Source organism: Corvus moneduloides, chromosome 2 (genome assembly GCF_009650955.1).
Source record: "Corvus moneduloides isolate bCorMon1 chromosome 2, bCorMon1.pri, whole genome shotgun sequence".
Lineage (NCBI taxonomy): Eukaryota > Metazoa > Chordata > Aves > Passeriformes > Corvidae > Corvus > Corvus moneduloides.
Genome location: NC_045477.1, coordinates 97,534,118 through 97,546,847, shown reverse-complemented (window position 1 = coordinate 97,546,847; position 12,730 = coordinate 97,534,118). Strand labels below are relative to the sequence as shown.

Below are 12,730 nucleotides of genomic sequence, written 5' to 3'. Positions count from 1 at the left end.
CTGACACATCTGGAGCCTTCCCAGTTCCTCAGAAAACTACTTGTGCTACTTGGCCCTGTACAAGATCACAGCAAGGGGTTGGCAGCAGTAACTCAAACCTCATTGTCTGACTGTCTGGAGTTGCATGTTAAGGGAAATTATATTTCATGGGGATGACAGTAAGGAGCTACTAAGAGCCTCATAAGAAAGGACCTTTCTGTGCTCTGCAGTAGAGTTCACCTAATAATATATTTACTGGTATAATAAATCTTAGCAGTGAGTTCAGGTTTTCAAGATCTCTTCCCAAGTGAAAGAAGGCTAGCTTAGGACTTCATTGAAAGAGGAAAAACTGAAACCTCTCAACCTACCTTTTCATTCCTTCTAATTTTATAGATAAACATGACCTTGTCACCTCTTATGGTGTCCTTATTCTGTATTATGTAAACACTGGGTTTCGCAGGTTTTTTCTATGTGAACTTTCTCTTGTCTTTTTCACAGTAAACTTTAATCATGAAACAATAAATGTCTTGTGGGGCACCTTGCATTTAGGAATAGAACTATTAAAAGTTGCATGCTATCAACTTGGATGATCATGGAGTAGAATAGTGTAAATAGTAAAGTTATTAGCATGCCTGATACATGAGGATGTTAAGAAAGGACACAGTGGAAAGGGAATACCTCATCTCAGTTTAAAGATACTCAGTTAACCTTGGTGCAACTGTATATCATTAAGCAGAGAGCTGAACCATTTTCTTCAGGTGGGTGTTGTTAATGTTGCAAGGTAAATTCGTGTTCTATAGATGGCGAGATAAAATACGATGTCTAACATATGATTTGTAGTAATCTCAAAATACTCCATACAAATTCTTGACATAATGTGTGACAACAGTCATGTGCTGTGTGTGCTGAAAGGTCGCTGCTTTGTCAGGAAAAAACAATGGATTAAGGATGAGTACAATAGTCAGTGGAAGATTACTGTAAAAAAGATTACTGTAAAAGCTAATGCTTTTATAACTTCTGTTTTGGTAGTGAAATACGTGTTGTAATGGTACGTGTGTAATGCTTCTGAAGCAGGTTTTTCCTATAAGCAGGTAATATTTTTTTTTTGTTCTTGAAATACAAGATAAAGTTGTATTAAAAAGGTGAGAATTGTCTTAGAAAGATACATAGGCTACCCAAGTAGGAGAATCCATGGCAGTACGTAAAGCAATACTTTCTAGGAAGAGTAGTTTAACTGAAGTGCTGAATTGGTACAAATAGTTAACATGTAAATATTGATCTGCATGAATTAATAGTTCTTATCGAGGGAGTTGCTGATTACGGTAATGTCTCTAGATAAAGTGTCTGTAAGAGGTGACAACTTTAAATTCAACTGGGTTTCAGTAGAGGACAGTCAGCCATGTCTTGCATTCTTTTGGGATATTTTGAGATTTTGTAATGTCCATGTAGCTGGTCTGATTCTCTTTCTGCAGAGAACGTCTCCTATTACTTCACTCTGTGAGTCCTTTGGGGAGGACTGCTGAGCTCAGTAGGAAAAAAAGGCCATGCAGATCAAGGTTGTCCTCTCTTGCTGAGTAAAAAACCAACAACCTCCAAACACCATAATTCTTACTGTACAGTGGGAGAGGCACCTGTGCAATGTACCTTTTACATCACACATTTACTGAGGCTGAAGGAAGAATATTGCATTCAGGTTTGCAAAAGGCTTCTGAAATAGCTGCCAACTTTACACTTCATATTGCATTTCAGGGCATTCAGTGTTCTTTGTTTTGAAAGTATTTTTTTCATTTTTCTATTGATCCTAGTAAATAGACTTCTAAGATTTGCAGTGTACCTTGAAAGCAGGTGTTACTCATATTTAATTTCTCTCCATCATATCTGTTTCTTGAAATGTATTTTATTAGCTTGTGTATACATTGTTGAAATATGAATTTACCAATTATGGGTAGTAGCATGAAAACTTGCTCTGAAAGAAATTAATAGATAGTTGCAGTGGTTAAAAAAACCTAACTAGACAGTGTTTTTCAACATATGTTTTTCCTTCTGGCTAATCAGCCGTTTCTACTGCAATTAGAAAACAATATGCTGTTTCTGAGAACAAAAGAATATAGTTGTAATGCTTTTCTTTGCTGCTCATATAGGCTCATCTTTGAACAAAGAAAGCAAGCTAAAATTCTTGTGGTCACAAGAGATTGGAAAGCTAATATTTTAAAAGTGTAAAAGTGAGTCTTAAACCCAAAATCCCTTTCAGGAGAAATAAGAAGTAGCGTAGATTAGAAAATTCAGAACAGTTTTTGATGGCCTGTTTGAGTCCCATATTGCTGATTAAACATGATACATGGACCTTTTTACTTGTATTCTGCCAGAGCCTTGTACAGCTTCTCTTTGTAACGCCCTTCTGTTCTACTGCATGATCTTGAGCATAACTCAGGTTAACTTGGCATGTTCAGCAGTTTCCTGTTTTGAAAGGTGTCCGTCAGTTTCCTGGCTGGGAGAGTGTCCCCTTCTTTGAGATTCCTGAAGATTTACAAATGCTTGAACATCACGTGGCCTTCTAAAAAATCCTGTTGTTTTTGGTAGTCTGTGGTGTAGGAAACTAGGGAGCCATCCTGTCCAAGTAATGGAACAGAACGAGATGACCTCTGGAAGTGTTGGTGTCCGACAGTTCAAAAGCTCACTTGTTAGGGTTTGCTAAGCTTCTGGTAGACCCCTCCTTGTTTGCTATACCAGTTCCCCATTGTTTGGGATAACACTGGAAAACTGAAAGAGAAAGGTGTGTGCTAAGCCTTTCAGTGGGTTCACATCTGTGTGGGCACAGCAAAGCATGATGAGCTAGATTTAGGTAGGGACCAGAAGGACATGCAGCAGCATGGCATGGATGTTGCTGGAGCTAGCAAACCTCAGTGCAAGGGACACAGGAGAGCACAGGGCTCCCACAGCTTGGGCCTGGCCAGTCTCCTTGGCATAGATCCACCACTGTGCTCTGAAAGCAGAGGCAGCAGTGTTGGGGTAATGCTGTGTTTTGAGCCTGTAAGTCCATCAGGGTCCAGCAGACATTGTGAAGAGCCAGTGTCAGAGGGTAACTGCCTGTGTTTCCTCATTTATCTGCAAACTGAATGGGCAGCCCACCACTAAGAGTTAACCACTTTTGTTTTATAGAGTGCCAGGGTTGAACATCACCACATAATGGAAAGGAAGTGCTAAAAAACAGATGCCCTGATAGTTCATACTGACATGTGAGCAACAGCTTTGCAGCTTCAGAGTTTATTTCTGTCAGCTGTGCTTAATTTCCCTGTTCTCGTCTTTGTTGGATTACAATCCAGGCTGAAGATATGGAACCTATACCCTGCTGTTACTTTGGCAGCCCCTCAAATTTGTCAGTGAGAATATCCCAGGACTTCCAGCAAAATCTGTCATGCTGTGTGTACCCTTCCTTTCTCAGAGCACAGCTGCCAGTTGTAAATACCATATGTTGCTGTAAGCAGACAGGAAATATAAGGTCTTAGGTTTGAAGTAAGAGCATTGTATCTTAAATTTAACTGGTAGTCCAAAGCTTTTGTGTCAGATACATACCCTCACAAGATTAAGATCAAAGCCCAAATCGTTACTTAGAGTCTGAATTATTACTGGGTTTAGAACAATTTACACTTGTTTCGATGTCCACCTTATAACTGCTTTAAACTTGTTTTAAAGCTCAGGCTGGTACAGGTAAAGCCTTTCCAGTCTTTAAATCCCACTTACACCTTTAGGGTTTAGAGGATTTATGTAGTATGTATGACATGCACCATCCAGTGGTAAATTTAGTCTGCTAATAAGACAAAGTAAATTAAGCACTGTAAAATTGTGAAAGTTAATTACTAAAATTCTAGACCATCACACATCAGCCCAGTATTAAATTCAGAAAATTCAACACCCTATTTAAGTGTAATGGCACAGTTCTAAAATAAATTATGCAGCATTCCCTGTAAGGTTGTTCCAGTACTTTGTGCAGTAGCATTAATGGCTGTTGCAGTGTCCTGGAGATAAGTGTAATTCCAATATCGCAGTTCTGAATAGGTGTAACAATGCCTTTATGGAGTTTGACTTAATAGTTCTAAAATGAGGGTTGCATGGGCTTTCTGTTGCTCAATTTACTTAAGCTTAAACCAACATGGAGCCCTTTTGCCTTTATTGACCTATTTATCTTTAATTGTCCCTCCAGGATAACGTGACCTACTTCAGCCATCTGTAGTTAAGTCTAAATCAGTCCTCAAAGTTGTTGTCTTTCTTCAGACAGTCCTTCTAAAAGCAGCTCTGCATGACCTGAAGAAATCACACTGCGTTTTCCATTTAGAAAACTACAACTCTTCCTTAAAAACACTTATTTTACCTAATTTCACACACTAAAAGAGGATCTGTTAAGCAACGACTTGTTAAATTAATTTTTCTTTTACCTGCAAAAATGCATTAAGGTCACTCTGATTTTAGTTCATTGATGGGATAAAATGTGTGAAGTTCTGGGCAATCAGAACTAGATGATCTTTAAGGTCCCTTTCAACCCAAGTCATTCTATGACTCTATGAAGTTACCAGGAAAAAAGGCTGATGGGTAACATGGAAAGGCAGTAAGTGCATGTGGTACAAGCAGATGTCCAGGCCCAGGCAGATGATGATGCCTGGACACTTTAACTGTTATTTTTAACTATGGCTGCATTCCCTCAGCTTCTCTCCCCCAACAGCATAAGCTTTTTGGAGCAGAAAGAAGGTCAGCATATATGATGGAATATAGCCAGCATTACTGTCTTCCAATCCATCATGTCTAAGGAGGAATTGGTGAAAGTGAAAGAGGGGCTGATTTGAGGACCTAAAGGAGCACACGAGTAAAGAGGAGATACAGGGACCAATCAAGGAAGATACTGATGCCCATATCTTTGAATCTGAGTGGGGAAATAAAAGAGAAATATGGCTTGTATGTTATATAAATTGGCATAAATATTTTAAAATAAATAAGGTGTGTACCAATGCTCTCCATTTGGCTGGGGAACACAAGCAGTGCTTGAGACAGAATTACAAGTAAATATGTTTGGATTTGTATCTCACAATTCCAACAGACCTCCTTCTGTGCAGGATAAAGACCTCTGGTTGCTTTTGGGACCAAGACTGGATGGCAACTCTCCTGTTTGTCAGTGAGTTGGCATTTGCCTCATTGATAGAACATCTCTGATAGTGGCCCATCTTGCTTGTGGGTTCTTGGTCTGCTGGCAGATGCAGTGAGCTGTTGTTACCATGGTCCTGTGAGCTGCTGTTGTCACAGTCCTGGCGACTGAGGAATTTTCATATCAGGCACTACACAAAACCACTTGTGGCTGTCTGGCCTACAATCATTGTGAAGTTTGGATGAGAAGTTTGGATGGAATTTTGAATTGTTAGTAACCCCTTAGACAAAGCTCTTTGAAGTTGCTCTCATTATTTTTTCTCCTGTTTATCTGGCTTTCAAGATCTCCTGTCACCGACACAACATTATGTGTAATTATTCTTGCCTATGCTTATAAAGTGGCAAAAGGCATTTGTTTTCATGGTGTCACTCTGCCAGTCTGCATAATTCTGCTCATCTTTTCTGCTTTATGAGCAAATTATAACCACTTGCCTATGAGGGTTTTTATTTATGCCACCTCACAACCCAACATTCATCTAAATTCTTCTTTGCCTGCTTGCTGAGAGATCCTAAAATGCAATTTTGGTTATCTGATGGTTCCCCAGTCCTGAGAAAATTGCAATACAGTGTGTTTTTAGACATGTCTGGGGCATGAACTAATAACAGCTGAGACCAAAAGTAAGCATAATAGGAAAGGAAAGAGAGAAGGTTTTCATCACTGCATTGGATAAGATTTTGGGAGAGTTAACTGGAATGTGGAGAAATATGAAAAAAAAGGTGCATAGCTGAGGCAGGGAAATGCATCAAATTTCTTATCTGAACCTTGTCTAATGATGAAGCTTTAACAGGTTCAGCTCCAACACAGAAGCACAGATTTTCTTAATTTCCTGTGCAGCTTCATCTGTTTCTGTGAAGGGAAGGCAGTAACTATCAAAACCAAAATAAAGAGAAGGTCTCAATGCTTTGGGTTTTTTAATATGCATTTAAAAATCTATCTATTCACAGAATTTCAGTATAGAATTAATTAGATTGTAGAATAGTATGTATGTTGTTTTTTGGGGAGTGGAGGAGAGGGGAAGAAGTTTTTATTTTCAAAATCAGATTCGAAGTGTAAGCATCAATAAGAAAGGTGCCTCCTTGTTTACAGGCTGTGCTGCTGCTATGAAGTGTGTTGAGTGAAATGCAGCTGAAATGCCAAGAGCTTAAAAGATAATTTTTACTTGACTTTCAGTGATTTTAGACAGACCACTAGAGGCTGCACTTGTATAACAGCACTTCTGGCTGTCTTATTTTAAATTTCTTCTGCTGGAATTCCTTCTCTTTCCTATATTTCTTCATGAACAGTGGCCAGCCTTAGTTTGAGCTGGGTTGGTTTTGCCTTCTGCAGCTACATTTCATTGAGCTGACTATGACAGGGCCCAATAATCAAATAGAACAAATTCTTCTACATCAGTAGCCTTCTTTCATGTTGAAGCACAGTACAGGTTGCTCTCGAGTTAAACACAGTGAGTAGATGGCAAGATTTTTCCCTGACTCCAGAGATTAGGGTATGGAGAGTTAGGTGCAGTGTAGCAACTTCCACACCACCAGGCACCAGCTTTAAATTCAGCACCTCAGGAAGTTTGAGGTGAGCCTGTTCCTTGGGTCTGCTCTGGATGATTTTTCAATGAGATAGAAGTGATGGAGATGTCCTTCCTGCACTTCTGCACTAGCTGACTTCTTCAGTGTTTTCAACTGAAGAGATATACATTACACAAACTAAAGCCAAAACAATTCCACCTGAAATGATAGAATTAATGTATGAAGTTGTTAATCATTGCATTCCCTTTTTTCCCCTATATGCAGTGTGCCATGTACCATAAATAGAGTGCACCTGTAATTTCTGATTTTTCTCATAACTATTGCTGGAATAAGAACTGATTACAGAATGATTACAGAATGATTACTGATAGACTGATTACACACCTCAGCTGAAAGTGATTCTTGTAGGACTCTGAACTGAGATGTCACAAATGAGTATCACCATAAGATGTCAGGCCCATTGTTTGAGTGGGAGCCAAAATATTGTGCCAGTTTGCTTTAGGGGCTCAGGAGGTCTGCTAGGTAGCCAAAGACCTTCGTCTAGGTGTTCATGAATGCTACCTTTGCTAGGGACAATTCTGTCCTCAGATTTGTTCAGTATTTTTGCCCTCAGTTAGTTATATGTCTACATCTGTGGCAGAACTTGGCACCAAAGTGCTATTTTCTGTCTAAGTGATTGAATGCCATGACAGCAACATGCAGTTGAATATACAGCAATCTTTTGGAAATACGTTTTCATTCTATTTATTTTCTTGGGAGATGGTTTCTTTGCCACTGACATCTCAATTACAATGCAAACCCCAAATTTTCTGTTGTAAAAATAGAAAATATCATTTTAAAGTTTGCTAGTTTAGAGCAAGTGTAGTTAATGGGAAGGTATTACTGTCCAGCTTTCAGAACACTTCCAGCTTGTCTTAGGGGTGTAATCGCTTTATGATTATGTATTATATAACTTCATTAGTATCAAATGTGATAAACTGCAAGTTCAGAATATTATTTGTAACATTATGTAACTTTATAAAATGTTACATTTGTAACCTGTTACAAAGGATTATAACATTTTCATTTGCCAGGCTATTCTTCAAGAAAGAATATTCTTCAAAAGTTAAATGCTTTTAAGTACTAATTTAAGTGTAGGTTTTTAGAAAATTCATTAAGTAAGGTCTGAAATAGCAGCATTACAAAGCAGTATTCAGCTTAGATACAGTGTTAAAACCTACAGGCTCACTTTACAATTGAAGCTAGGAAGTTCAATGTAAGAACTCATATGTCTGGTTTTTTGTTCTTTTTCAGTTCCTGCTGTCTCTAAATTGTCTTAATCAGAAACCTTCTACAGTGAGGCTGGGTACTTCGGGCTATAAAAGCCTGCAATATCTGAAGCTTTCAAACTGTAGCTTTGTGGAGTGTGATATATCATCCTATTTTCATCATTTGCTCAAGAAAGCACAAGTCTGCTTTCTTCTCGATAGAGATGGTGGCTTAAAATGTTAAATCCTTAATTTTAGTTTTACTTTGGATTGTGAGAAAGAAGCTGTCATAAGATCAAAATATTTAAAGACTAGTTGAGTACAAGACATTTAAAAATTATTAAGCAGCTTTTAAACATTTTAAAATTAGGGGTACATGCCAAGTTTTGTTTTTTTTTTTGGTGCTTTTTTTAAAATACCCAGCTGGTGGATTTCTTTTGGAATGAAGTGGATAAATTGGCCAGTTCTGAAACAAAGTAGGCTTTACAATAACGAGTAATCAAGAATTGTAAGAAAATGAAACTGCTCTAGATATAAATACTGTTTAGTGGCTGGGTACAATGCTACAGCTGAGTTTTCCTTCTTTTTTTTTTTTCCCTTTTTTTTTTTTTTTTTTTGGTCAAATTCATAACCCATTAAATTCTTCTGCTCTAGGAAAAACTGCATTCTCTAGGATGTAGCTAATGATCACACTGAAGTAGTCTGGGTTACCCTACATAAGGGACAGAAGGGGAGGAGATGTGCAGCAAGGCTATGCCAGGTGAATTGTTCCTGCCATTTTTCTTGCTGGGAAACCAGCATAAAACTGGTAATGTGAAATGTCACCACAGGGCTTAGCTGAATTTTTTTTCTTTTTTAGTTGCTGAACTGGAGATTTTTATCTTGATTTGTTAATGCCATTAATATCACACTCTTCACTATATTATTTGTCTTAGAGCTTATAAAGGCCACTAAGGAGGTGACTCTTCTCTGCTTCCATTAATTGCTGGGGCATTCTTGGTTTAATTTTTTTAATGCGTGAAACACTGATGATTAAGAAAGAATTCTTGTCTCCCCGTCACTCCCCAAGAAATCATTCCTAGCAGGAACAGGAGACATGGAGAAGTAGTCTTTGAGGTGGTTCAGGTTCAGTCAGTTGAAGTGTCTCTGAAAATGCAGAATGCAAAGTTTCTCTTGGGAAACAGTAACCTTGCTCGTTAAGTGTCTGATTTCCAATGGCCTGTTCCTAAGCTAAGTGACCAGTGATGAGTGGGTGAGCCAATTCCAGGTCCTTCCTACATAGGTTTACAGTTGCATGCCAAAAAAGATCAGGATTTATGAGGTGCCCCAGACCTCACATCTTTTGGAGCAGTGTGTGGGTGTCACTGATGCACATCAATGGTCAGTGACAAGCTGCTGTGGGTGACAAAGCTTTAAAACAGGGTGATACCAGAGTTCTACTTATAATACAGATTGCTGCAGACATTGCCTTGGTGCTTTGCTCAATGCAGTAATTCTTCATGGAATGTTATTGAAGTCCTACTATGGAAATAGCTGTTCAGCCCTTGAGAGCAAGAATTTCTAGTCCATTTGTACGCCGAGGCAGTTGAGGTAGGGAACAATCCTGAGTGTAATGTAGGCCAACTGTTTAATAATAAAGCTATAAGACTGAAATTCAGTTTTAAATAACTGGACTTACGTAAGCTAAAATGCTGTACAGAATTTCAAATGTGAAAAGGTTTGATATTTTCAAGTCTCTGGGATGAACGCAAAGATTTGCTTTGTTTCATTTGTAGCAGAGATCAATGTATACTTACCACTTTCATACAGCAGTGTAGAAGCAATAGGAAATTGTTTGTGTAGCAGTTGTCACCACCCATACCTTGGAGAAACCAAGGATCTTTCAGAGGACATTTGTGTAATTGCTTCCACATACCCCAGAGGGAAGTTTCTTTCCACAGTCCTATGTACTATTAGCTTTCCCACCCTTTCCCCAAGTGCATGAGCTAATAAATCTTGCAAACAAGACAAAGAGGGAATGTCCCCATAATCTAAAGCTGAGGAGTCACTAAGAGGAAAATTCAGCTCCTGCTTTACAGTCTATATGGAAAACTGGCTGCTTGTTAGGCAGGTATTTCAACCTCTCTGTCACCTCCTCCAAATGGTTTTACACTGGCTCCCTAAGACAGAGGGAGAGGACTGAGCAGGAAGTCTACCCTCTGCTGCATTTACTCCTGTCCTCTGTGGCCCTGCTCCTCTTCCTCCACTTTCTACCTTTCTAAGCTGGCCTCAGTGAGTTTGCTGGACACATTTCCTGCAGAGCAGGGATAGTTTCTCTGCCTTTCTAAAAATGTTCTGTTCTTTGTTCTGGTCAATAAACAGAAGAACAGTGCTTATCCCATGATGTTTTGGGTTTTTTGTTTTGGTTTGGGGGGTTTTATTGTGCGTGTATTAGGAGGGAAACAAAGGAAGGAAATACTAAATTTGAATTAAAAGCATATATAAATTATGTTTCAGAAAGTACACCGGATACAAGTTAATACATTAAAGACAACAAAAGTCATGAGGGAAATGTTAAGAAGCCTGAATAGACAGGTGCTTCTGCTAACGTTTTCCAATGTTTCTCACTGTAAAGGTTGGTTTCTAGTCATATAAAACTCCGCCATATTTTTTTTCTATTTGTGAGGTGCCAGCTGATTTTATGGTGTAAAGTTCAGCCAAAACATCTGAGTGGTTCCTAAGATGCCAGGGAAAAAATTCACCATGCTTTTCAAACATTGAAAGAATTTTTTTTTGAGAAGCTCAAGTGTCTACTTCCTTTGTGCAAGGACTCGGACTTGACACTTAGAAGAATGATGGTTTTTGTGTCAAGAAAGGACCTTGAGAAAAATCTGCCTAAATCCCAGGCCACAGATGCTCAGTAACTACTCAACCCTTCTGTCAAGAACGTTCTGCTTCATCCTGGGGCTGAGCAGGGGTTCCTCTGTGTTTGCAGGATGAGCTGCTCTAGAGTCAGGTGTGCTACCAGGGTTGAGAGCAGGAAGGCTGTGGTGTGGGATGTGAGTGCCACCTGTTGACCAGCAGGCAGTGCAGACAAGCTGCCGGACTCCACAGGCAGGACCACAGCTGAGGAAAGTGTCCACCCAAGGGAAGATATTGGGAGTTTGAGTGGGACATAGGGTACAGGGAAACTCAGGTGGAGTATGAAGGGACTGTGATAGTCAGAAAGGAGTGAGAAACAATGTCATTTGTCCTGACAGTTTAAAATTAAAAAGAAAAAAAAAAAGACTTTTTGAACTGTTCTGGGGACAAGGAGTGATGAATGAGAGAGACAAATGTCAGTGGTGGAGACAAGTTTATTGGAGAGTGATACAGAGGCATGAGAAGATGTGAGCTCAGCTGATGAGTACAATGCCGCTGGACCAAGGCAGGGGAAAAGGCTTGATGAGCAGGACAGGCTGTGCCCATCAGAGCATGCCTCTGCTGAGACACAGAGCACAAGCCAAAATTCATTTTTCTCAAGCACGTGGTGGGGTAGGGGAAAATCAGTGGCAGGATAAAATGTTATAAATGTGGCTGAGAGAGACAGGGACAGCTGGCACTCACAGTTAAATCAGGAGCCAAAGGGAAAGTGAGTATGTGCTTGTTGCCAAGCACCATTCATCCTGTGCCCTAGAAGAGAGGAGGGTATTGCAAGGTGTCTTGCAACTCCATATGCAGGTGCGTGTCTGGCACAAAGAGAGTTCAGTAGAGCAGGGGTACATTGGCAAACAGGCCTGTTTTCAATATTTACTTTTCTTGAGTACATGACTTTGTTGTCTTTGTAATGTTCTCAACTTTGTTGTACACAATGTCTTAGTTTGGTTTGTTGCTTCCTGCCTATGACTTGCTGGAGCTGGATCCCAGACTCCAGAGCCAGGCCTTTGCAACAAGGCCCTGTCGTCAAGATAACAAATAATTTTCCCACCCTGATTGATTTGGAACAGGGCATTTAGGTTTTTTTTCCCAGCAGTCTATATTAATGGAGTGTTAACAGTTTAAGCCAGATGCTCCAGACTTTGCCACCAGGTCTCTTCTAGGCAGCAGTGGGGAATCCTGGCTTTTATGTCTGAGCTTGCTGATTCATGCAAGCAGACAACATATTTGATCCTTCTATTCGATCCAGTGGAAAAAGAAGGTTGGCTGAAGACACCTTTTGGGCTATCTTACGTGCTTTTCTTTGTTAATTCTTCCACTTAAGTAAGCTTTGTCTTTTTATTTTTCCAGGATAATGATATTAAGCTCTGCTCATTGTCAGGTGTTGAAGCAGGTGATTAACTGTGTGGAGCTGCTATGTAGATCATTTCTGGAATCCCAGCTGAGCCTGTATTTTCCTGTGCTCCTAGAGAGAAATCCTACTAATGCTCTTTCAGAGGCTTTAATTTTATTCATATTGCACTGAAACATCAGTAATTTCTTGAAATATATACAGATGTTGCATTTAGGTACTCTGAGATTATGCTTCCTCTGTATGGAGAAATTTCGGGGCTCCTGGCAACTTCTACTGAGCATGGAAAATAGCTCTTTGCAAGCCTTAATATGCTCCAAAATCCACACTGACTCCTGTGGGAGCAGCTGTAGCACCCTTTTGACTCCATGCATCCACATTAAGGCTGTGTACCCAAGGAGTTTGTTTTGCTATCTGATTATTGTGGCACATGGTTGCTATTATAATTTTATTTTGCTCAGTCACTAAAGGTTAAAATTGTGAGAACCTTAAATGGGGAACAGGAAGAGGCTAAAATCAGTCTGGATTTCTCTCCTCCTCTTGC

At 39.5% G+C, this 12,730-nt stretch overlaps 1 protein-coding gene across 14 annotated transcripts in view; it reads left to right on the top strand.

The window, feature by feature from the left end:
- MCF2L (MCF.2 cell line derived transforming sequence like) overlaps nucleotides 1-12,730 on the top strand; it is a 156,765-nt gene that overhangs the window by 104,335 nt on the left and 39,700 nt on the right. Inside the window, exon 1 of one of the 14 annotated variants that reach the window (XM_032100527.1) lies at nucleotides 12,014-12,096. The exons of the other annotated variants lie outside the window; for them this stretch is intronic. Coding sequence (XP_031956418.1) covers nucleotides 12,044-12,096 — 53 coding nt within the window. The 5' untranslated portion in view covers nucleotides 12,014-12,043. Of the gene's footprint in view, nucleotides 1-12,013; nucleotides 12,097-12,730 lie in introns of those variants that run through there. 14 annotated transcript variants of the gene reach the window in all.